This window comes from Rhizophagus irregularis, chromosome 16 (assembly GCF_026210795.1).
Source record: "Rhizophagus irregularis chromosome 16, complete sequence".
Lineage (NCBI taxonomy): Eukaryota > Fungi > Glomeromycota > Glomeromycetes > Glomerales > Glomeraceae > Rhizophagus > Rhizophagus irregularis.
Window position 1 is genome coordinate 997,287 of NC_089444.1, and position 25,991 is coordinate 1,023,277.

The 25,991-nt window shown below is 25.0% G+C and overlaps 7 protein-coding genes across 9 annotated transcripts; 5 read left to right on the forward strand and 2 right to left on the reverse strand.

Moving 5' to 3' along the window:
* Nucleotides 1-2,113: 2,113 nt before the first annotated feature.
* Nucleotides 2,114-2,439, reverse strand: OCT59_007987 (uncharacterized protein; the record flags this gene model as incomplete). Its single annotated transcript, XM_066142162.1, has 2 exons — nt 2,114-2,176; nt 2,251-2,439. 2 exons carry the CDS (start codon nt 2,437-2,439, stop codon nt 2,114-2,116), a joined length of 252 nt encoding a protein of 83 aa, XP_065999068.1.
* Nucleotides 2,440-9,019: 6,580 nt separating this feature from the next.
* On the forward strand, nt 9,020-10,887 carry OCT59_007988 (uncharacterized protein). Of its 3 annotated transcripts, none has more exons than XM_066142163.1 (6): nt 9,020-9,296; nt 9,430-9,502; nt 9,574-9,656; nt 9,917-9,995; nt 10,098-10,129; nt 10,229-10,887. In XM_066142163.1, exons 3-6 carry the CDS (start codon nt 9,641-9,643, stop codon nt 10,519-10,521), a joined length of 420 nt encoding a protein of 139 aa, XP_065999069.1. In that variant the 5' UTR covers nt 9,020-9,296; nt 9,430-9,502; nt 9,574-9,640; the 3' UTR covers nt 10,522-10,887. The 3 variants fall into 3 exon arrangements, with proteins under 3 accessions (XP_065999069.1, XP_025183578.1, XP_065999070.1); XM_025315101.2 differs by having other exon boundaries at nt 9,628-9,656; XM_066142164.1 differs by lacking the exon at nt 9,574-9,656 and having other exon boundaries at nt 9,920-9,995.
* A 274-nt stretch (nt 10,888-11,161) lies between these two features.
* OCT59_007989 (uncharacterized protein) lies at nt 11,162-13,136 on the reverse strand (the record flags this gene model as incomplete). The annotated part of the gene is made up of 2 exons (XM_025315102.2): nt 12,479-13,136; nt 11,162-12,373 (listed from the first exon to the last, which is right to left on the reverse strand). The coding sequence occupies exons 1-2, from the start codon at nt 12,941-12,943 to the stop codon at nt 11,162-11,164; spliced, it is 1,677 nt and encodes a 558-aa protein (XP_025183579.1). The 5' UTR covers nt 12,944-13,136.
* Nucleotides 13,137-18,683: 5,547 nt separating this feature from the next.
* OCT59_007990 (uncharacterized protein) lies at nt 18,684-20,471 on the forward strand (the record flags this gene model as incomplete). The annotated part of the gene is made up of 3 exons (XM_066142165.1): nt 18,684-18,696; nt 18,793-19,812; nt 19,885-20,471. The coding sequence occupies 3 exons, from the start codon at nt 18,684-18,686 to the stop codon at nt 20,469-20,471; spliced, it is 1,620 nt and encodes a 539-aa protein (XP_065999071.1).
* Nucleotides 20,472-21,825: 1,354 nt separating this feature from the next.
* OCT59_007991 (uncharacterized protein) lies at nt 21,826-22,571 on the forward strand (the record flags this gene model as incomplete). The annotated part of the gene is made up of 2 exons (XM_066142166.1): nt 21,826-21,852; nt 21,897-22,571. The coding sequence occupies 2 exons, from the start codon at nt 21,826-21,828 to the stop codon at nt 22,569-22,571; spliced, it is 702 nt and encodes a 233-aa protein (XP_065999072.1).
* Nucleotides 22,572-22,661: 90 nt separating this feature from the next.
* On the forward strand, nt 22,662-23,309 carry OCT59_007992 (uncharacterized protein; the record flags this gene model as incomplete). Its single annotated transcript, XM_066142167.1, has 2 exons — nt 22,662-22,868; nt 22,956-23,309. 2 exons carry the CDS (start codon nt 22,662-22,664, stop codon nt 23,307-23,309), a joined length of 561 nt encoding a protein of 186 aa, XP_065999073.1.
* A 321-nt stretch (nt 23,310-23,630) lies between these two features.
* Nucleotides 23,631-24,106, forward strand: OCT59_007993 (uncharacterized protein; the record flags this gene model as incomplete). The annotated part of the gene is made up of 2 exons (XM_066142168.1): nt 23,631-23,958; nt 24,060-24,106. The coding sequence occupies 2 exons, from the start codon at nt 23,631-23,633 to the stop codon at nt 24,104-24,106; spliced, it is 375 nt and encodes a 124-aa protein (XP_065999074.1).
* Nucleotides 24,107-25,991: the final 1,885 nt, after the last annotated feature.

The following is a 25,991-nucleotide window of genomic DNA, read 5'->3' on the forward strand; positions in this document are numbered from 1 at the left end:
CAATTATATTTATATTAATTATATTTTAATTGAAACTTAATTCTTTGATCTGTAATATCAAAAAAAAAAAAAAAAAATTCTCAAATGCTGGCTTCCTCTAGTTTTTAAATTTTTTCCATTGTACTTTATTAATTATCGAAATATCGAGACGTTCCATTCGTTGGATTCATTTATTGACAAATATGAACCTATTCGTGACCCATCTCCTGTAAGGTTCATGGCGAGGTTATATTCTTCAGTCCTTTTGTTTTTTGAGTTTTTTTACGGATATAATAGACGGAGTTGTTTCCGTTTAGAATATCTGAATACCGTTTCCTTCATACAATAAAAATAATCATTTTAAGTATCGAATTTTTAATGGATCATTTACTTTTTGATTATAATATTTGATGTTTAATTCCCAATATTCCTTCGCTTTTATAATCTAAAATTTAATTAAATTAGATAGTATCTAAAATCTTCAATATTGGCAAACTATCGTAAAATCATTAATATAGATCATAATGTGATCATAAGAAGTAATTGATTGATGAAATTGATGGATTTTTTAATTGATAAATCGATTGTATTTTTGAGCAGAAAACGCGATGATGCCAAATTTTTAAATATTATTAATATACTGTAAGTATATACAATAGTATATTTATTAATTACATCATGTCTTTGGAGGCACCAGAAATCATGATTTTTTCTTGTTTATTCTGTCTATTATCATCCGCATATAGTTAATGAATAAAAGGCGCTAAGACGCTTAGGAGAGTAGTTTGTAATCATATATAATGCTGCGCATCCGTTAAGATTTCTTTATCACGTGGATTTCTTTCAAACTTGAAAATATCTACATTTTTTTTTCGATTAATTTTTAATTTTTTATATTTTTACATTCGAATTTATAAAATTTTTCTTTTCTACTAAGCTTGATTTTGTGTATACACAATAAAGTAAATGAAAGAAAATCGCTAAGCCAAAGTATACATAATTAATAGCGGAATTATTTCTTTGTTAATGAATTATATATAATAATTCACTTTTGATATTTTTTTTTTCCTATTTAAACTTTTACGTTACATATTCATACAGTACATCCTTGTATTTAGAAAAGAAAGATGCCTGCCGTTCATCTCAACTGCTTACTCCGTAGTGATACTGAGAATAATATTTTTGCTGTAGAAATTGATAACAATCTGACTGTTAATAATCTGAAAGATTCGATCAGAAATGCCCAGCAAGACTTACATCGTCAAGTAAACTTTGATCTATACGAGATCATTTTTTCCAGCCTAATGATTCCATAGTTTCTTCTGTAAATAGTTTTACAGTTAGTCAAGCCATATTTATGAATCTGCAATAGTAATTTCTATAATTTTCCCATCTTGCGTATCAATACTCTCGTAGAAAGACCTCCTTATCCTCAAGAAAACGATGAAGAGGTCCTATTCATGTCCTCATATAGATAATTATTTATTCACATTATGTAATGCGATGTATTCAGTTGTTTCAGCAATGCTTTTTATTTCATAATTTTTATTTTATTTTTATTTTTAACATATAGACGAACTAAGAGGTGATACAGGAAATCTATTTAACAAATTACACTCTTAACCCCAAGGAAACCTGAAGAAAACCGGGGAGCTGTCCGTCTTTTATTTTAAAAACTTGAGGCTTGGCCTATTCTATATAATTAATCCGATCAAAAACAAATATAAAAACTTTCTTTCATAAATTTTCATAAATAATAAAATATCGATTTCTTGTATAAAATCACGTGCAATTACACTCAATAGTGAAAATCACCTGACCTGTCTGTGCGATGTAAAATTACATTAACGCTTTATTTTTTGTCCAAGTCTGTTATCACTATTTGGTCGCAGATGAAAACCCTTATAAAAATGATTTCGCAGTTGAAATAGAAAGCAACGAAGCTAATTAGTTTTTTCAAGGAGATCAAGGAGATCTACATCTCTGTAACTATGTCATTCATTTCATTTATTTTACAAAAAAAAAAATAAAAGAGTTGCAGGTTTCTTTAGTGTTCAAATAAGTTTTTTATTGTTTTATGATATAATCAATGTGAAATACTAAAACCAAATAATTTAGTTTTCGCAATATGAATTCAGCGCATCAAGGCAAGATCTTTCCAACCACTGCATTTTGATGGTAACACTTTATGGTTATCCTTATAGAGCACGTACCAAAAATTTTGTTTAATCCCCTCACTTGTTTTGTATGATGATGGAAGTCAATAATCACCTGATCTTTCAATGAAATATTTGCTTTTGCAAGTTCCAACAAATGATCACCCTCGTTTATTAGCTCAGCATAGTTTATTATTGACATAAAAATCCAGAAACCAGCTGACTCTTCAAATACGGGACCAATATCAGCACTTATTGATACTTCTATTGGGGCTATAATAGTGGCAGCACAGTACCACTCCATCTGCTAACTCCTCTTATATAAATATGAATCAGGACCTCTCCCAAGTGATTTTGACAACTTAGATGGACTCATACGTTCAATGGTTCACAATAAAAAATTTTTAAGAATGTTGAAAAGACATAGGAGTTCTTGAGGTAAATAGACAGTGGCTCAAGATAATTCGCATGATAGGTGCTGTAAATTGTATTTATTCATCAACTATGGAGAAAATATCTGACTTAATTAGGCTCTTACAAATGAGATTTAAATTATAATCAATGTTAAAAGGGAGAAGTATATTGCAAATAAATTCAACCTCTTCATCTTTGGTCTCCAACAAAAAGTTGAGAATAATTGGTTAAGCTAGATATCACAACGTATTCACTACATTTGTATTACTATAATTATGAATAGATTGTAAAATGTTAATAGAATTAATTGACATAATCCAGGAGGTCTCGAGGCAATTCTTGCAAGATGGCACTTCTTCTAGTGTATGTGTTTGTGTTAAGATCGAATGGGTTCTATGGGTAGATCCTGCCAAAAAATTTCTAGATGGGCTAGCGGGTTGTTCTTGGCACAATTACGAAGATGTGTGAGATTAAGAATTGCTTTTTGAATAAAATTGGGACTCTAAAGAGATCACTGCCCTAAATCATATGCAACTGAACAAAATTTTTCGTAAGCTGATTAATCTCTTTCCATTTTAGAAGTAAGTCATTCAAACTGAAAGTATAACAAAATTCTACAGGCGTTATTTTAGGATCAAGTATTGGATAAATTATTTGACAAAAGTTCCTTCAACATAGCCCATATATAATCTGTACCTCATGTAGCTTTTTGGATTTATTAATTTCAAGTTCATCTGACTTTTTTTATCCATTAAAGAGCTTTCATTGTAGTTTGCTTCTTTATCATATATACCTGCAAGACTTATAAAAATACTATTATAATCACTACTGGCAAAATGCGCCTGTAGTACCGTCAAAAGTGCTCTTTCCCGATGATGAGGGACTTCTCAAAAGGCAAATTTCATTATTTTCCATGAAATCAGCGTTTCTCTTTAGTCTTTCAGGTGACTATCATGACTTTTATTTTCTGACTCATTAGGATCTTCAATATAAAAGCAAAAAAGTCAATTTTAAAAAAAAACAAGATTACAAGTCAATGCCCAGTATAAATTACATACATGTTGGTCTCTCTTTTTTTTGGGTTCCACTTTCTTTATCTGATCCCAAATATCCATGTCTTCATTTTCCTAATTGAATAAAAAATAGATGTGAGATAACATGAAATTTATGTTCAAGAGGTAAACCATTAGGAAACTTACCAGTGGTAGATTGAGTTATTTAAATTTTAAGAAATCCTTGTATCTTAAAATTATACTCAATATTATATATATTATATAATCATTAAATATTTATTTTATTCTTTAATAATCAATAATAATTATGAATATTATTTTTATATTTTATATTATCATCATAGTTAAAGTATATTTGATTGGGAAGTCAAATAGATTTTTGGTAATAATCCTCTATAAATCTATATGTCCCAAAGTCGTCATAGTAAATGTCAAATTATGATATCAAGTGAATATTCGTGTGTTGATATTCTATACTACTCAATTTCATTTATCTTGAATGAAATATAATATACCCATTTATATCTTCTAAATTAATTTATAATTATTAATAAGTAACATTAATTATATCCATCCATTATTGATGTTTTCATCTAATTTTATCTGTTTTTTTTTTGATAACAGTTATTATATTTTAACCATTAAATCTATTATTGTCATAAAATCAAATAAATATTTTGTTATTACTATAGACTTTTACTTTGATAATTTCTTTCCCTACTTTTTTCAAAATCACATCATAATTTTCTCAAGATTTTGATTATAATTTTTTTAAAGATTATTACTATAAATTATTTTATAAATATTAATAGTCAATAAAAGTTATTTTATTTTTATCTTCTCTCTCGTATCAAATATTTCGTATCAACGTGTGACCATTCGGTTTGCTTGATTTTTTTTTATAATTAAGATTTTTTTTTGTTTTAAAAAATTAAGATGATAACTACTAGTATCCATTAATGTTTAAATATATATATAGCATTTGCTTTAGTTATTTTTTTTTATAATAATTTTATAAATTTAATGTCTAATACTAGTACTAAGTAGTAATAACAAATAGTATCCATTAATGCTTTTTTTGCAATGCTAAATATATTAATTACTAGTCTTTGGTATTTTTTTTACCATAATTAATTAATAATATTACTTAATAATAATAATTAATTTTATTCAACGAGAAGGAATCAGAATAACAGTTAGGTCATGTTTGAGAAAATCTTAATTATATAATAAAGCTTGACAAAAAAATGTAATGCACTAACAAATACTATGATTATAATTCTAAAATTATCATTATAATAAATCATTATAATAAATTGTTTTTTTTTAAAAAAAAAATAATAATATTATGTTTTGATGGAAAGTAATAATAGATCTACGTCATCCAATTGCAGTATATTGCCATTGTATTTGAGAAAGAACCTTAAGGATGTCGCCATTGTTTCTGAGTAGAACCTCAAAATAGACTCATATGACGATCGAGTTTTAAAAATTTTAATAAACTACCATTAGTAAATATATTGTAATCTATTAATATTTGTTGTCTTTGATCTATTGATCTACCAAACACAAATTGTAAGTCTATGCTATAGGTATCAGTAAAGTATAATTAATAAATTTAATCAGTATCGCAACAATTTCTTTTGGAAATTTTTTGATTATACTATAATGAATTGGTGTTTCCGAGGTATTGTTGTCAATAATAATTGGCTTATATATTCGGTGTATAACCGCTTCCCATCTTGATGTGAAACCAGTTGGTTTGTTCTTATTAATTCCAGCCACCTTTCAAAATTTACCACTCCTATTTTTTTGCGGTAAAGAGGTAGGGACCAAAAATCTTGATTGTATTATTTGTTTGAAAAAAAAAATTTCAGATTTTTTATGCCCAAGTTCCTCAATGATTATTGTAAAAATATAAAATTTTTTCACAAGCTTTATACCAGTATGTTACAAATAAATTTCATATTATAGATCCATTGTATTAATGACAAAATGAGTCTTTTATATGTTTTTTAATAAATTTTAATATATTTTAACACTATCCGTAAATTTAATGGAATCTTTTTTTTAAAAAAAAATATTTATCAGTATTTGTCAGCTTTTTGCAAAATCATAGCTATACTTAATACTGTTTTTTTTTTACTTGAATAGATTATATTAATAATACTATTAAATTAATTTTCATATAAGTAATTGATAAAACTTTTGTTGAAAGTTTTTTGTATGAATGTTGTATTGTTTGAATACTTTACTGCTAAACTATGAAAAGATATTACTGCTCAAAGGGTATTATTCCATTATATCATTACTTTCTACAGATTATTCTTCTATGCATTTGAATACTTCGAAAATTCTTTTGCAAATAATTACTCTCTTATGTCTGATGTTACTGTAATTTCCTTTGGGTAAAATGATCGCTCAATGACTTATTAACTTATTTAAATTAAATTTTTTTTAATTTTTTTTATATAAGAGTAAAAAAGATATTTCAATGAGATATAATATTAATAAAAGGACACTATTGATCCCAATATTTACGCTTGCCAATCTAAACATGCAAATTCTTGTAAAGCATAAGAGAAAAAATGATGTCTAAATTCCGCCCAATAGTGATGTTCACTACTGTTTAAGGCATTATAAAAAAATTTGTTTAGATATATAATAAACTTTATTATAATTATTTTATTTGCAAATTTAAATTATTTTTAATATAAAAATATAAATCATATTATTATATTTTCAATGAATATGGCAAATTGCTTTCAGTCTACTTCTATGGCTACTTCTATGAAGAAACTACTCCTAAGTCTACCTATTCGTCTCCTGTGACTCAGTTACTGTTACTATTCAGCTTCTGTTAGAACAGAAATATAGAGTATTTTTTGTACTGGTAAGTTTCTTGACCTGAGTTTGAGTTGTATGTATATTTCTGATTTTGAAATAAATTATATTTGTTTTTTATTCATGTATGTATGATATATAAATTTGGTTTATACATAATACTTATAAATCTAACATATAAGTTATAGATTTTTATTATAATATGTTGTAAGCATAATAATTATTCTAAAATATAATTAAATAATAATAAAGTATTTTAATAATATTTATTAAATTATAATTTATTTGTATCGAAAATTTTAAACTTTGAAGTTTATAATTATTAATAATTATTAATTTATATTATCTTCTATTTATATATTTAAGGTCATCATTAATTAATTTTAATTAATTTATTAAATAGAAGAATTGCGAATAAACGAATATTAATCTTTTATTAAATAAAAGGGCTGAGACCTGTAGATGAAAAGTGGAGGTATCTACTTTTTCTAATAAAGGTCAATAGCTATAATTACTTTCGTCATCTTTTTTTTTTTGTCCTACTACAAGTGTTTGTACATTCCTACAATAGTCTTCATAAATTTGACCAATAAAGTAATTTGTAGTTTTACAGTTTTTTTTTAATGTATCGTTTTTTAACGTTCTTTTTATTTCTTTTTTATTATATGATATGTAAAATCAGGACGTTGTTAAGTGGACATGTCCATGATAATATTAAACTTTTTTAAATTATAAATGAATAAAAAGTGTCCATATGTTTAGCCATATGTCTATTGTGTCTTTTGCAGTAATGCAAATTTTCTATCTAATAAGTTATTTTATATAAATTTTATTTATGATGTTAAAAGCATAGTATATATATATATAAGCTTTACTATATATATAAAATATTTGCTTTTTATTAGAAAGATTTTTTTTTTTTTTAAATAGACAAATCAGATTACTTCATATAAGTCAAAAAAGTCAAAATAAATTAAATTTTCTATAGTTGTTCAAATTTCATATTATATAGAAATTTTGAATAGTCTGTGTTGTTTGTGTTGCTAAATTTTAGCTGATATACCTTTCTCCTTGACTCTGCTTCTTTGAGGATATATATTTTGCCGTTGTTCTAACAATGGTACAATGGTATAAGCACGTTCCATAAATATATTATATAATAGTGTAATTATAGATAGAAAAAATTGGAATATTACAAATGAATATATTTGAATTTTATTTATTTAGATCTAATTTAATATTATAAATAATAGAGTATAAACTTATGTTGATGTATGTTAATCTAGTTAATAAAAATTTAGATAATGTGCGTGTGTTAGATTTATTGGAATAAAGAAGTATTTAATAATAATATGTCTTCTTGATATTCGTCGTTGCATCGATAAGAGAGACTAGTAATAATTAAAAATATATATATTTTTTTTTAATATGTCTATGTAACGAAGCTTCCACTGTCTCCAGGGAGAGTATTTTTAATATGAAGGTATGGAGATTTTCTTTATTAATATTATTATTTTTTTGATCTACTGTATGTTAACAAAACTTCGTTAAATAATAAAATTATTTATTATTATTTTTTGATCTATATATATATGGATAATGACCATCTTCATAATAATATGGGACTAGAAAATAAAAATAATTTTTTTTTTTAATATATGGAAATTTTATTTTAATAAGAGAAAGTAGAGAAGTTTTCTTTATTAATATTATATTTATAGAATATGAAAAAAAAAACTTCGTAAATAATAAAAATTATTCATTATTATTTTTTTTTGATCTACTGTATGTATATTTTTTTTATGATTAATGAATCTAATTTAAAGAATCTAGAAGTTTCTATAGATTAATTATATATATATATTAAATTTTTTCGATCCTATATTCAGTAGAAAAATGAAATGTTTTAATTTGTTTGTTTGTTATTTTGTAACAATCATTTTTGATCTTTTTTTATTATATATTCAAGATTATTCAAGATTAATTTCTTGATTTAATAATTTGTTGTACGAATTTAACAAAGCCACCCTTGAGATTTTCAGGCTTAGAAATTTTTTTTTGAACTAAAAAATCAATTATTTCAACATAGAATTACTGTATTACTAGAAAAAGAAATTCTTTTCTTTTTTTAAAAAAAAGCATATTTATGTGATGGAGTTTTGTTGTTGTTTTGATTCTTTTTTTTTTTTTTTCCGATCAATTTTTTTTTTTAAAAAAAAAATTATTTTTATATTTTTTTTTTTTACTTTTTGTTATATATATATATATTTATTTTTGTTATATATTTTTTTTTTAAAAAAAAAAATTATTTTTTTTTGAATCTTTTTCCTGATGGAAAACGCGTAAGGATCGAATACCGAATTTATAAATTTTTTCTTTTTTTACTTTTTTTTTTTTACTAAGCCTGATTTTTGTGTATATACACAGCCATAAGAATAAAATAATAAAAAAAATAAATGAAAAAAAGAAAATCGCTAAGCCAAAGTGGCTTACAAATTAAATAAATTAATAACGGAATTATTTTTTTTTCTTTTTTGTTAATGAATATTTATGTTAATGAATATATATATATATAATAATTCACTTTTTTGATATTTTTTTTTTTTCCTATTTGTCTGTTCACTCTGTTGTTGAAAAAATTATCGTACACTGTGTGCAAACTTTGTACGTTACATTCATACACCCATATATACTTGTATATATATATATGTATGTATATACAGATATATATGTATTGTATACACGTTTAAATAAAGAAGATAATATGGTAAAAAAAATACACGTTTAAATAAAGAAGAGAATATTATAAAAAAAATGAAAGTTAAAAATACGATAAGAGGTTTAATAGCAACAATATATATTATATTGATCTTTACATGTCCAATTTTAGGTAAAAAAAACATACTTTTTTTAAATATTTACTTTTTTTTTAAACGTAAATTTATTGATTACTATTTTAATAACGATAATTATTTTAATATTTATCAAAAAAAAAAAAAAAAAAATTATTTTTTTTTTTTTAGAAGTTTCAAAATTATTATTATTTAATTTAACAAAACAAGAATTAACTTTACAAAATGAAATAATTGAAATTATGTAAGTTGAATAAATAATATAAAATATAATATGATCATGTTTTTATTTTTTTAAAAAAATTCTCTTCTTAGTATTCATATACGTAAATATTATTATTATATTATTATATTGTATATTTAAAAAAGTTATTTAATTGCTATGACTATATTTCCAAGTAAGTATTTTTAATTTGTTTTTAACTTATTTTAATGGGGGTTTAACTTATTTTAATGGGTTCATATCGGCTGATCAGAAAAGCCTCCCATAATTTTATATGCTAAATGACAATAAGTAACCCATCAGTTATATAATGAACCCATCAACTGAGCTTAAATATTAATTGGCGTGATTTTTCCAATCAGCCGATATGACTTTTTTTATTGAAGGGGTTTAAAATAATTTTAATTTTTTTTCTTTATTTTAAATAATTTTTAGTAGGATTAATAGCTACAGCTCTTAAGAATCTATGTTGTAACATGGGTGGATTAATGAGTCATTTAAAAGAACAACTATGGTAAAATATATATATATATATTTAACCTTTATTTCTTTTTTAATATATCAATCGGAATTTTTCGCTTATAAAAATTTAAAAAATTTTTTTTTATATATAAAGTTGTTTACCATTCTTAATCCTAATAATAGCAAGTAAGTTTTTTAATAGATAACTTTTATCGTAAATGAATGAATGATTTCACATTTTCACATTTTCATATTTTTCACAATAAAAAATCTCTTTCCTTAAAGGTATATATACACATCTGACATCACAAGATATGACACCAATTCCAAGTACTTGTCCATCAAATTATCCATATAAATTATCTTTAACACGTGTGGCTTGTTTTATAAGATTAATAAATCTTATTATAATGTGGACTTTTACTACTTTATTATTTATATTAACAATAGTTGATTGTTTTGGTTATTTTCCGACTAATAATAGAGGAAGGGATAATACTATTCAATCAAGGTTAAGCGATTTTTTCCCTCCTGATAGGGATGATGATATTGGTATGACTGAGAAACGAATCAAATGAATCAGGGGAAAAAACGAAGAAAAAAATTTAATACACAATATGTTAAATACACAATACTTATACGTACAATATGATAATATTATATGTATAATTTATTTATTTATTTATTTATTTACGATTTATTTACGATTTATTTACGCAAGCAGAAATTTACTTAACGAAAATTTACTTAACGAAAATTTATATTACCATTTGGGAAAGAAAGAATAAAAAAAAAATATCTACATCAAAATAATAACCAATAAAATCAATTCAAAGGTTATCCAAAACATTTATTTTTAAATTTTTTTTTTGAAAAAAAAAAATTTTGTCACAAATTACGAAAAACTTTCCAAAAATATTCTTACAATCTACTTAATCTACTTTAAAAAAAAAATTAATATACAAAAAAAAAGAAAAAAAAAAAAAAGTACAAAATAAATAAAATAAAATAAAATAAAATAAAATAAAAAAGAAAAAGAATGAAATAAAATAAATAAAAATAATAAACAATAAAATCTAAACTTATTCTAAAATACATCTACTCACGTTGAAAATCCTTCTTAACCCCCAAAAAAATCTACGTCTACGTTACATTATAATTACAACTTACAGTACATCAAATCTAAAAAAAAAAAATCTATAACAACCTAATTTACATTTAATAAGAGGTGGTTTGCGGTAGATTATCAAATTCTAATAAACGAGAAGTGTATATGGCTTCGGGATGTATATCGTAACCAATTATTCCATATGAACTCGTATTTGATGACGTAGTAGAATTTGTTAATGGTATATTTGCTACTGAATAAGAATGTGATAAACTACTACTTAATGATGTTGTAAATGGAGTTGAAAAAGTAAAAATAGAATTTGGAGTATTTGGAGTTCCAGGAGTTGTTGGAGAAGAAAATCCACTACTCATATTATCTTTGATCGGAGAAATTGGAGTACCACTACGTGAACCTCTAGAAGCTTCATCATCTACTCTCATTAAATGTTTCATTTCAGGATCCAATCTCCAATACCATCCTCTTATCATATTATGTAATTCAAGAGCGGAAGGTCTTTCTTCTGGTCTTGAATCCCAACAACTTGATATTAATTTCATAATTCTAGGAGGAATATCTGATGATGTTATTGGTGGTCTATGACCCGAACATATTTTTTTTGCCAATTTTAAATCATGAGGTACGTCATGATATGGAGGATAACCAGTAAATACTTCATATATGATAAAACCAAAAGCGTAAACATCAGCTGCTCGAGTATATTTTTGACCTCTTAAAACTTCTGGAGCTACATAAGGTAATACACCATATAATTTTGGTTTTTCATAAGTTGAACCTCTTCTTGAAGAAGTAATATAAGAAGTAAAAAAATCTTGTTTTTCTTGTAAATAAAATTCTTTAAAAAAATCATCATCATCAATAGTATCAGGTTCATCAACAAAATCATCCTTTTCAGATAAAATTTTTCTTGGATCATTTGATGCGGGACCACATAAACCTAAATCACTTAAAGAACTCCAAGTTTGTGGCATAGGATAAATTTTTGTTGAATTATTTGTTGTAATATAATTTTTTTCCGTTGGATTATTTATAGTTGTTTGTAAAATATTTCCAGGATGTAAATTTCCATGTACCATATCAGCTTGATGAATTTTTTTAAGTCCATTTGAAATTGGTACCAATAATTCAATCTTATTTGAAAGTGATAAGGTATTAAAATGTTTGTTTATATATTCACGAAGATTACATTTAACATATTTCATGATTAATATGTAATTATTTGTTTCAGGATTTTTTGTCATTCCGTATATCCGTATAATACTTCTTGGATTTTCATGTTCAAATTTTGCTAAAGCTCGTAACTATTATAAAAGATATTAAAAGAGGATTTGAAAAAGAAATCAAGTTAATATACATGTATATATAAATATATATACGAAAATAAATGAATATTAAATAATTTTTACCCGTTGAAGATATTCTTTTGAAAAATTTTCGGAATATTCAAAACTTTTTAAGGCAACTCTACCAAAAACGTCCCTATCAGTACACCAAGCAGAAAATACACTACCATAACCACCTTTTGCTAAAAATTTAACATCTTCAAATTTATCAAAAGGAATCCATTTCCAAGGTTTACGATGTTTTGAAGCGGTACGTTGAGTTTCTTTTATAATTTCATCAATTTCATCATTTCCTGTAGTCCAAATTCCCAGTATAGATTTAATCGTTTTCCATAAAGCACAACAATCTTTTGGATTATGTTGACGAGAATTTGAAGAAAAATGAAAAGCTGACTGAAAATTTGATGATGAACTACTTGTATGAGAATGTGAACGATTATGAACTTTACGATATTGATGAGAATGTTTATAATCATTACGATTATTTCCATGTATTAAATTATCGAACAGAGACTGTTGGTTTCCCATTTTTTTTTTTTCTTTTGAGATTTTCTTTTTCACAAAAAATTTGAAAAATGAAAAAAAAAACAATCCAAGTTTATTTAAAAAATAACTTTTGGTTCACGTGGTTAAGATTGTACTACGTAAAGAAAGTAATGAATAGAATTTCTTTGTTCTTTTTTAAAAAAAACAAATAAAAATTTTTTTTTTTTTTAAAGAAAAAAAAAAGGGTTACGCCTTTAATTACTAATTTTAAATGAATTGTTACAAGGAGAACTAATTACTGCGCCCAATCGAACCGAATATGTGAAACAAACCCTTCGATCCTTTTAGATTGTTTAATAAAAAATTATTTTGAAGAAAAGGGGGAAGAGTGAGAGAGAAAAAAATTTTCTTTTTTTTTTAAAAAAAAAAAGAAAAAAGACGAACAATAAATAATATTTATTATTTCAATAAAGAGAAAATAAAGCCCAATTAAATATGCGGAGGAGAGTTTCCATGAAGCTTAATAATTTTAAAGTGATACATTTGTACCATTTAAGAATTTTTTTTTAATTATAAAAAAAGAAACTAAACAGGTTTTTTAATATAAAAAGGATTATAACCCTTTTAAAAAAAATTTAAACTAATAAATATTCGTATTAATTAAAATTAATCTTTGATTCAACAAAACGATTTTTACCACTTATGTCCAACCATAACTAGCCCATTAAGATGTTTGTGTGATTCCGTATTAAAATTTGTAATACTTTTGTTTATCGTGGTACAACATGGCCGTAGCTTGCGTCTATTACCCTGTTAAGATATTATTAATTATTTAATAACAATGATTGTCATTGTATTCTCTTGATTTTATCGGAAATATTTAAAATTTTTATAATCTTTCACGTGCTGTTTTTAGCCAAGATAGAATCAGTTTTGGTGAAGTTTGTCAAACGATAAACAAATTATAACCTGTAAAAATGCTTGTTTGAAATTTTTTTTTTTTTTTTTCACTCTTTTTTATTGTTTTTACAATGTTAATCACATTGTAAATATTCTGGGAAAAAAAAAATTATATACAAAGTTTCGTGAAAATTATAATTATTACCAAATTATTTATTATTAAAAAAAAAATTCATTATTATTATTAGATAATCGCATTAAGAATAGGCTTAATTTTAAAAAAATCATATCATTTTACATTTTGTGGAGTGTACGTGGGTATATTATATTCGACATTTCTTTGTAGTTGATTATATTCAAATATGGTCAAAGAGAGAAAAAGAGTTTAAAATGAATACTAAAACAATGATTGAATAGAATCATATTATTGATGACATAAAATAAAAAAAGTGGTCAGATGATCGTAAAATATATATACAGTATATATATATTTTTGTTTGTTTGAAATATTGCATATCTGCTATGACTTTTTCCCGATTCCCGAAATCCTTTTTACCATATTTTACATGAAATGATAGTATGAAAGAGTTTTTTAACTGTTTAAATTGATGGTCAGTTTTGGAAATTGATTATCAGAAACATTTTATCAATTTATTCAATATTTTATTCAATGAATACTTTTATATGATACCCATCATGCGATCAATCGAAAAGAATTTAATTAACGGTGGCTTAGACGCTTAGACACACGTAGAAAGAAAGTTTGTACATCACGTGTATTCGTTCTTATAAAGTAAGTATGTCTACTATTTTGAAAATTAAACTTTTTTTTCAAAATTTCTTTCTTGGGGTAAATCTGCATAGATACTGTATATCAAATGTATTATGTATAAATGATGTATCAATGTATCATGTATAATATGTATAGAGATGTAATAGTTTTAATAGAAGTTATGTACAGTATAATCTAACAAGTATATGTACTGTATGTATGCAAAAGCAAGCATTCGAATTTAAAAAGTTGCTGCGCCACGTGGGCAATATTTTCTTTTTTTTTTATTTAAGTTAACTGTTTTTAATCATCATTTATACGGCGACAATTCTTCATTCATTTAAGAAAGAAAGTTCAAAACTTTACCATTTATAGAAAAGATTAGATAAATGTTTCACATATGAAAAAAAAATAAAAAAATTACACTATCTATCTTAAAACGTAATCATCTTTTTTATACAAAGAAAACTTTAAATTATAAAAGTTAATCTATGAATCAATAATGATTAAATATTTATTATAATTCCTTGGTAAAACTTTACTATTTTCATTTATTGTTTCATGATAAATAATCAAATAATATCCCATTTGGTTTCATCTAAATATTCAAAAAAATTTTTTTTTTTTAGGTAATTAAAATGAATGTTTAATTATGTATATACTATATGTCTATATGAGTATCGTACAATAATAGTAGTTATAAATATTACGGCATAATATACGATAATCAATTTATGATTAGAAAAAAAAAATATTACTTTAGAAGAAATCTTTCAAATATTTAAATATTTTAAATATTTTGGATTTTTTTTTTTTAGCCCAAAAAAATGAATTTACTTTTTTACGTTATCAATTATTTTAAATGACTTATACTTTATAATTTTTTTCTTATAAAAATGTGATTCACGTGAAATATTTCCCGTTCAAAAATTCTTCCTTTTCATCGATTATTAGAATCCCAACGAACATAATATTAATTTTATCCGTGTGACTATCTGTGACTATCTGTGTGACTATCCGTGTGACTATCCATGTGACACATAATTTTACTAATATCCGATAAGTACCAAATAATTATCAAAATTATGTGTAATAATAATAATAATATTTTATTTTTTTTATTTTCTAAAACAAACAAATACAATAACTTTTTTTATATTAATTTATTTGGATTGGATAAATCGGATAAATCGGACAAGGAAATCAAAGAAATTATGAATTACCATATTTTGATATTTTAATATCGGGTTAAAGATGATTAATTAAATGTTTGTTCCTCCATTTTAGAAATAATAAATTATTTTTTTTTTTTCTGTTTAGAAAAAATTGTTATACCTAATGATAAATTATGAAACATTATCAGTTATTATTGTTGGTATGAATTACCTTGTTTAGTCAACGTAAAAAAACGTTTGATTTAACTGCGTTTTTAATTCCGTAGATCATACAATCGTACATAATTGAATTTGTTTTGCAAATATGCATTAAAAATAAAGGAGTACAAAAAATTTGTAATAGACAATGAAAAAAATTGAAAACACAAATTAAAATGTCGGAATTAACCGTTCATTTCCAATTATTTCAAATGCTTTGATAATTTAACCCCCCATTTTTTTTACTTCTAGAAATTTGTTGTGAAACATTACAGACATTATTATTTTTTTTTTGATTATGAACGCCTTAATATTATATTCCAATAAACCAATCATATTTATTATAATGACCTAATTGACCTATGAAATGAAAAATTGTTACTATTTGGAACGTGGTGAATAAACATGGTGATATAATAGGTTAGTAAAAACTTCAAATTATTATTTGGATTTTGTTTCCATAATATTTTGTTTCATGTTATGATTAAAGTTTAGTTAGTTTGGTTGTTACTTTTTAGCGATGTAATACTTTTAGCGATGTAATACTTTTAGTGATGTAATACTTTAGCGATGTAATACTTTTGGCGATGTAATACTTTTAGTGATGTAATACTTTTAGTGATGTAATACTTTTAGCGATTTAGTACTTTTTAGCGATGTAATACTTTTAGCGATGTAATACTTTAGCGATGCATACTTTTAGCGATGTAATACTTTTAGCGATGTTACTTTTTAGCGATTTAGTACTTTTTAGCGATGTAATACTTTTAGCGATGTAATACTTTTAGCGATGTTACTTTTTAGCGATTTAGTACTTTTTAGCGATGTAATACTTTCAGTGATGTAATACTTTTAGCGATTAGTACTTATTAGCGATGTAATACTTTTAGCGATGTAATACTTTAGCGATGCATACTTTTAGCGATGTAATACTTTTAGCGATGTTACTTTTTAGCGATTTAGTACTTTTTAGCGATGTAATAGTACTTTTAGCGATGTAATACTTTAGCGATGCATACTTTTAGCGATGTAATATTTTTAGCGATGTAATACTTTTTAGCGATTTAGTACTTTTTAGCGATTTAATTCTTTTAGCGATATATTGATGTAATCATATTTCAATCAAACTAACGCGTCCGTGTTAAATTAAATTACCGTACCGTATCAGCATAAGATACCTTGGTATAATACAAAATACTTGATTTAAAAATTATATAATACCCATACATGGGTATTTGTGAGATACATATTACAATATTACATGGCCAAAATTAGCCTAATTCTACTAGAATTAAAATTACGTGGGGTATTCTCAAAGGAGGGTACTACGGTACGATACACATTTTCGTGAATATATTAAAGAGTTTAAATTAAAATTGTTAATTATCTAATATCTAATATATTTTTTTAATCGAAAGTGTTTGGTACTTATACATTACAAGTAAGAATATAACGCGCAGAATAATCATGTAGCTGATGTAGTATTTAGAGTATGTAAAAGTTATAAATAAATTTTATCCAGTTTAATGGCATCACGGCCAGAATTAACGAAATTTTAACTCTGATAAAAATTGATTCGGGTTGTTAAATATTCTATTTACACAAGCCATTTTTTTCAAATTAAAGGATCGAATGAGGACCTCGAACAATATATAAATAGGTACTATTAGCTTTACGCATCTCTTCAGGGCCAGAATTATGTAATTCCGCCTGGAATTATACAAAAAAGGAAAGATCTATGCATTATTCTAGCATTCTACGACGGCGTTTTGACTTGACTTTTCTTTTTTCAAAGTATAGAAAAATCCAAAGATGAGGCCTAACGACTGGCAGCTTCATAGCGAATATGGCTACTTTACCTTGTTCTGAATTTTACCAAATATTGCCGATGTCTCTTGACACATAATTTTGTGTAATAAACTAAACATTGAGTCATTGAGTCATCTAAAAATCCCTTTACTTAAAATCTATATTGATTTGATTTTACTCTGATACTCAAACTCCACTCCGTGGGATGTATGACATAATTTTTTGTACTCTAACTATAGCTAACAAATTTATAATTTATATATAATAAACTAAACATTTGTTAAATGTAAAAATAATATATTTCTAATATATAAATCACGTCTCAATCGTCTCATGTATAAAAGTGTGCTCATGTATACATGATCAATAATCATGACATCTAAAAATTTTTTTACTGAAAAATCTATATTTATTTGCAAACTCCCTTTGTATGACTCAAAAATAATATATTTCTAATATAAAAATCGCGTCGTCTCATGTATAAAAGCGCGTTATGCATGATCTCATGTATACATGATCAATAATATCAATAATCATGAGTCATTGAGTCATCTAAAAATTCTTTTACTAAAAAAATCTATATTTATTTGCAAACTCCCTTTGTATGACTCAAAAATAATATATTTCTAATATATAAATCGCGTCTCAACTCTCAAAGCGTGTTATAATAATGAGTCATGACGCAAAATTTTTTATACTCTGATACTCTGAGATATTCTGACTATAGAAAACTCCGTGGGAAAAAAATCTTTTGTATGACATGATTTTTTATATAAAATACCTTTCCATTCCATCCAAAAAAAAATTTAAAAAGAATTCCATCCTCTCTCTTTTGTCCCGTTCCTTCTCCTTCCCACCTCATTTTTATCATTTCCAAATAACCTATCCTCTCTTTTTATTTCTTCTCTCTTTAGTCTTTCCTTTAACAATGAATATAATTGGTATGTATATATATATATTTTTTTATGTAATATAAATTTATGTTCGTCTCAAACTGATAAAAATTATTTACATATATTTCTTTTAAAATTTTATAGATTATTCATTAACTTCGTCTGAGATTCCTTACGATAATTATTGCTATTATCCAATAACTTCAGATTTGTCAACAATTTCAGATGCATCAATCTCATCAATTTCAAATGCATTAAGCAATAATAACAATTCATCTGAGATTCCTTACGATAATTATCCAATAACTTCAGATTTGTCAACAATAATTTCAAATGCATTTAGTGATAATAACAATTCATCTGAGATTCCTTATGATAATTATCCGATAACTTCAGATTTGTCAACAATAATTTCAAATGCATTTAGTGATAATAATAATTCATCTGAGATTCCTTATGATAATTATCCGATGACTTCAGATTTGTCAACAATAATTTCAAATGCATTTAGTGATAATAATAATTCATCTGAGATTCCTTATGATAATTGTTATTATCCGATAACTTCAGATTTGTCAACAATTTCAGATGCATCAATTTCATCAATTTCAAATGCATTAAGCAATAATAACAATTCATCTGAGATTCCTTACGATAATTATCCGATAACTTCAGATTTGTCAACAATTTCAGATGCATCAATTTCAGATGTATCAATTTCAGATGTATCAATTTCATCAATTTCAAATGCATTAAGCGATAGTAACAATTCATCTGAGATTCCTTATGATAATTATTGTTATTATCCTATAACTTCAGATTTGTCAACAATTTCAGATGCATCAATTTCAGATGTAGATTTGTCAACAATTTCAGATTCATTAAGCGATAATAACAATTTATCTGAGATTCATTACGATAATTATCCAATAACTTCAGATTTGTCAACAATTTCAGATGCATCAATTTCAGATGTAGTTTTGCCAACAATTTCAGATGTATCAATTTCATCAATTTCAAATGCATTAAGCGATAATAACAATTTATCTGAGATTCATTACGATAATTATCTGATAACTTCAGATTTGTCAACGATTTCAGATGCATCAATTTCAGATGTATCATTTTCAAATGCATCAATCTCAGATGCATCAATTTCGGATGGTATGTTTAAAAAGTTTTATAATTTATCTTATAATACATTATTAAATTATTATTTTTTCTTTTTATTCACAGAACAACCTATAGTTCGGTCAAGCCATCCTACAGATCGTAAACACAAGATTCGAATCTTTACCTTGGAAAGTTTAACCGATTTGCTTAATGGTGTCCGAATTTCCTTTGATGGAAATCATAACGATATGACACAGTCATGGTCTCAAGAAGAGTTGAATGTTCGACGAAGAGTGGTTCAATTTTTTAAAACTAGAGCAAAAAAACGAATTATGGCTTCTTTTAAAGCTGTTGATCCAATTGAACAGCCTAAGAATGGTATTTTTGTTTCCTGCCTTTATTGGTATGATAAGAAAACACAATGTGATAAATGGTATTTCACTTCAACGGATTACATAAATTTACTTGAAAGTCTAACAGGAATTAGACTTACTTCAGATGAAAAGAATCGAATTCGTCGTAATCTTGAAGAATATAGACCAATAACGGTTGGTAAAAATAAGAATGATAGTGATGAAATATATAAAGATTTGATGTCCTATTCATTTGCAAAACCAAGAAATGCGGAAAAGGACATCAAACTTTATGAATGGAGGCACCTGTTACATGCCGTAGAAAAAATTATTAACAAATATGGTAAAAAAAAATAATAATAATTTAAGCCTTTTAATATAATCTATTTCTTGTTACTTTATCGTAATATAAAAATATATATATTATATAATTATATAATGTTCTAAACCTAAATATAAAAATATTAATAAAAATATTAAAGTATTTATTTATGTTTTTTTAACGAAGTCATTTTATTTACTTTATTAGGAAATTAAGAAAAATTACAAAAAAGGAAAAAATCTACATTATATAACATTTAGTAAAGAACACGTTCGATTATTAGGGACTTCGGTAATGTTATATAAGAACCCGCCAACAACACTTTTACTACTAAAAATAATAATAAAAATAAAACTACGAAACACTACCGTGTTACCTCCAAAATAAATCTTATTTTTTGATATTCGGTTTTTTTCAATAATTAAGTTTATTACACCGCATTTTCCAAGAAATCATAGATTTTTTTAAAATAAAACTTTTTAAAATTGAAAATACCTAACGATATTCATAGTAGGGCATCCAGGTAGTGGTTTTTTACTGTTGTTACTTGTTACATTGTCATGACTTCATGTGCCGGACGGTGAATCATGAACTAATTATTATTTTGAGCTATATTTTTTTTATCATGTTTGTTTACGTATCATAACATTTATTTTCAAGGAATAGTATTATAGATTTAACCCTTATTAATTTTTTTAAGGCTATGATATCTTTATTTTTACTTCCTAATATTCCTTACATCTAGAGTATTTGGCTTTCAAGGCAATACCCATAAAATTTTTTAATATTATGTGTATTTGTGAGTATAACAGGATTTTTTTAATTTATAATAATCATTTATCGTCAAATTTTATAGAACAGAGAAAATTACTATTGAATGATGTAACACTAACGCCGATGCATCTATCACAATCCAAAGCGAAATAATTCAATTATAATGATTTTGTACATCTATATATTAAGTTTTATTTGCGAAAATATTCAATTTATACCCAATTTTATTGGAGAAAGTTCTGATAAATATGCTTTTTAAAATTTTTTAAAAATTAAACTTTTATTTTTCTAACATTTTATGTAAAAATTGACTACCTAATTATTGACGGTTATATACTAATTTTCGCCCCTAGTTCCATTGATTCTGGCAATGTCTTCTGCCGTTATAATATGGAATCCGAGCTAATTTCACATCGGATCCAATGGGACTACTTAATTATCATGTTTAATGCAGATCAGTGCATCGGAAAAATATAGCTCGAAAAAATTTTTTTTTTTTATTGAAACTTCTACTTTTGGTTAAAATATTCCTTATTCATGACATGCATAGTACAAATAAAATTTAAAAGAAAATAATTTTTTTTTCCAGTAAAATAAATCTTTAAAATAAACCAAATGGAAACTACTAATACAACAGATACAGTAAGCAGCAAAATTGTTTATATTACAATAAACCTTTTACTAAGGAATTATGGTATAAAATATGTATTAATTCTTTAGAAAAATTAGCAGAAAATAGTGATAATGAAGAAGCAATGTTTAATTTAGCTAATAGATATTATAATGGAGAAGAAACAGAAAAGAATTTAGAAAAAGCCTTTCATTGGTATCAAAAATCAGCAGAAAATGGTAAAGAAAATGCAATGTTTAATTTAGCCATATATTATGAAAATGGAGAAGGAACGGAAAAGGATTTAGAAAAAGCCTTTCATTGGTATCAAAAAGCAGCAGAAAATGGTCATATTAATGCAATGAATTATTTGTCTATATGTTATCACAATGGAGAAGGAATAGAAAAGGATTTAGAAAAAGCCATTTATTGGTATCAAGAAGCAGCTGAAAATGGTAATATATGTGCGATGAATTATTTAGCTGAAATTTATAAAGATGGAAAAGTAACGAAAAGAATTTTAATAAAACCCTTTATTTGGTACCAAAAAGCAATTGAAACTGCAGAAAATAATTCTAAAACTAATAATGAGACTTGTATTTATCATGATTTAAGTGGAAAGACAAAACTAATTAAGCTAATGAAAAGATTTATAATTGAATTAGAAGAAGAGAATTATAATGAATGTTATGAATGCCATATGAAAAGAAGACCTTCAAAAAAGAATCAACAAATATGTATAATTTGTTAAGCAAAATTATTATATAAACAAAGTGGAAATGAAATTATTGACGAATTCATCAAATTTACACAAATTAATTTTATTCAAGAATCTAGCAGAATGAAATTTATTTCTTATGATCGATTTAAAAACATAGAATTTATTAAAGCAGGAGGATTTAGTAAAATTTATAAAGCTACATGGATTGATGGTCCACATAGTTGGAATGAAGAAAAAGAAGATTTTGAATATGAAGAACCTAATATAATAGTTGCTTTAAAACAACTTAATAACTCTGAAAATATTTCATTTGAAGAGTTAAAAGAGGTAAGCAAATTATTTTATTTTGATTTTAACAATAATCTATTTTTTTTAATATAATAAGAAAAACTTACATTAATTTTATAATTTCAGCTTTTAATGATTTATAATGCTGATATAAATAATAATTTCTTTAATTCTTCACTTTATTTAAATGAATATTATGGAATCACTCAAAATCCCGATACTAAAGATTTTATTATAATTATGAAATATTATAAATTTGATTTGAGAAATTATATAACAAAAAGTAAAGACTTTTATAATATTGAATGGAATAAAAAATTAAAAATACTCAGAAATATTGCCGAAGGACTTAAACATCTTCATAATCAAGGTATTATTCATCGAGATTTGCATAGTGGAAATATTCTTTGTGAAAATGAAGATGATGTAGTAATAAGTGATTTAGGAATTAGTAAATCAGCAATGGGATCCACAAATTAGAGTTTCGATCCGTAGCGGTTTTATCCGGTTTTTATCCGGATACCGGCTCGGCTAATTTAGGCTGGGACCACCAAAATTAATAAAAATATATGGAATAATATTATTTTAATTCTGGCCGAAATTATAGTCCACTCAAAGCCGAAATTTGTAACCTTTTTTAATCATAATCCCACGTTAAAATATTTAAGGTTTTATCCGGATCGAAACACTACCACAAATGATAATGAAAGTGTATATGGTATTATTCTATATATGGCTCCAGAGATCTTACAAAGAAAAGAATATACTATATTTTCAGATATTTACAGTTTTGGTATGATCATGTGGGAACTTATGACAGGTAGATTACCATTTGAGGATCAAACTATAGATGTTGGACTTATGAGTAAAATATGTCATGATGGTCTTCTCCCTCCAATAACAACTAATGCACCTAAGGATTATATTGAACTGATGCAAGAATGCTGGAATTCTGATCTAATTAAAAGACCAGAAGCTGCTAATATAAGTAAAAAGTTATGTAATATATTAAATGAAGAAGTTAGTAATCCAACAGAAATTATAAAATCGACAGATATTGCTCCTATAGATAATCTAAAAAGTAAACAATCGAGCAATGAACCATTTACAATAAGTTCAAAAAAACTAGGTAATTAACCTGATTTACTAATTAAAATCGTTTTTTTATACCATTAAATTCAGTACTTTTTGTTTAATTATTTAGAGCTACTTGAATTTATTACTTTTTAGGATATTGCTATAAAACGAAAGCAAATGAATTTGAAATTGATATTTAAAAGGTAAATTTTGAATTAGTAGACTTATTATTTATTTATTTCATTTATTTACCTCCCCCGTATCAAAAAATAATAAAATTTTTTATATTTTTCTTTAAATTCATTGAATTTTTACGTATTGTTGAATTTTTATATAACGTATTGTATATCTTAAATAAATGTAAATGTATTTATTAAATATATATATAACACTATATTCTGTTATAAAATTACCTATTATACTATTATAATAATTATTTAAAATGCAAAACCATGATTACTAAAAAGTATTTGTTTAAAAATCACGAGAAGGCAGTAAAAGACTTTCTTATAGTGCTTCGATCCGGATGAAAACTTGAATATTTTCATGTGACGATTATGGCTGAGAAAGATTATGAATTTCAGATTTAAACAGACTATAATTTAAACCAACATTAAAGTATTATTATCCCAAAAATTTATACTAATTCTGGCCAAACTCATAGTGCCAGCGAAATTTAATGAAATTCAATCTGGATGAGAATCCGGATAAAACCGCTACGGATCGAAGCACTACTTTCTTATACCTATATATGTTTAAAATGGTATTATACCAAATGCATTTATTTTATTTAGGATGAAAGTTTTCAGATGAACAATTCGAATATTTCATCTCGAGAAATTCAAATTAAGACAGTACCTTATTAATTGAAGGCTAATGAAATGAAACGAAATTACGCACCTATTCGTAAATATAAAAAAGTCTTTCATCTAAATATAATTTATATAGTAAAATTAATTTTTTTATGAAATAAACGCAAATGATACCATTTTATAGTTGTATAATTGAATTACTGATCAATTCGTTATAATCTTTTTCCTTAATGTTATAATTTAACATACTTGTTTCAATTTCTCATAATAATATTGGATCATTTTATTCCGGAAGAACTGCAAATTTCAAATAAATGTTTTAATGGATTTGAGAAAAATCAATATTAAAAAATTTATTTACTTCAAAAACTTATTTTTACAATCGAGAATTATATTTAAACATATCAAAGTATAAATACGCCGCGCACCATTAATTTTTAAATTTTATTTATGAAAATTAATCCATTAAATAAAAGAAAAGGTGAGGTGATCGACTGATCGTTGAATTACATCACATGACTTTACATAATGTGCATATAAAATTTGAAAAAAAGGGGTTTTCTTTTCTTTCAGAAAGGTTATGCTTTTCATTTCAGAAAGGTTATGTCTTCATTTCTTTCAGAATATTATCTTCTCTCATGTTTTTCACCATAGTGGTGAGTTTGTGTTACTGATAGCGGTTAGTATAACACTATAATTATATTTTGTATGATGTAATGCTTGATTGAAAAGTTCGTCGATTATACAAAAAATTGAGCGTAATAATAATCAGTTTATTTTATTTACCGGATAGTAAAGCGTCAGAACTATATAATGGAAGGGGTCTTGTTGGGTAATGGACATTTGCGCGCATGCTTCTGATAGTGATCTTAGTGTATAAAGTGGCACGGAAGCGTAAAATTCGTCAATTACAAAAAATTGGGCGCAGATAGTAAGACGTCAGAATTATATGATGGAAGGGTCTACATACGGAATAAAGTATATTTTTTTCGTGTGCGGAAAAGTATTTTCACTATAACTTAAATACTATAAAATAGTTTAAACAAATAATTCCATCAACATATTCTTTACAATATTCCGACACTAATAGTGAGATGATCGAGTGCGAAAAAAACTGTAACTTATGCGGAAATTTGAAGATAAGTTCGAAATATAATATCAAACTTACGCTATGTTCTTCTTGCTATTTAATAACTTCCGGATGGGTAGAATTAGCGTTGACTAAAGTTCATATTCCAATTCTTTATTTACCATGGTGGGATGCTTCTGATCT

Excerpts from the sequence above, each read along its gene's own strand:
- OCT59_007988 (XM_025315101.2), top strand. The coding sequence starts at position 9,221 with ATGAAAGTTAAAAATACGATAAGAGGTTTAATAGCAACAATATATATT. Across the intron at positions 9,297-9,429 it reads CTTTACATGTCCAATTTTAG|AAGTTTCAAAATTATTATTA; the intron begins GTAAAAAAAACA and ends TTTTTTTTTTAG. Across the intron at positions 10,130-10,228 it reads CTTAATCCTAATAATAGCAA|GTATATATACACATCTGACA; the intron begins GTAAGTTTTTTA and ends CTTTCCTTAAAG.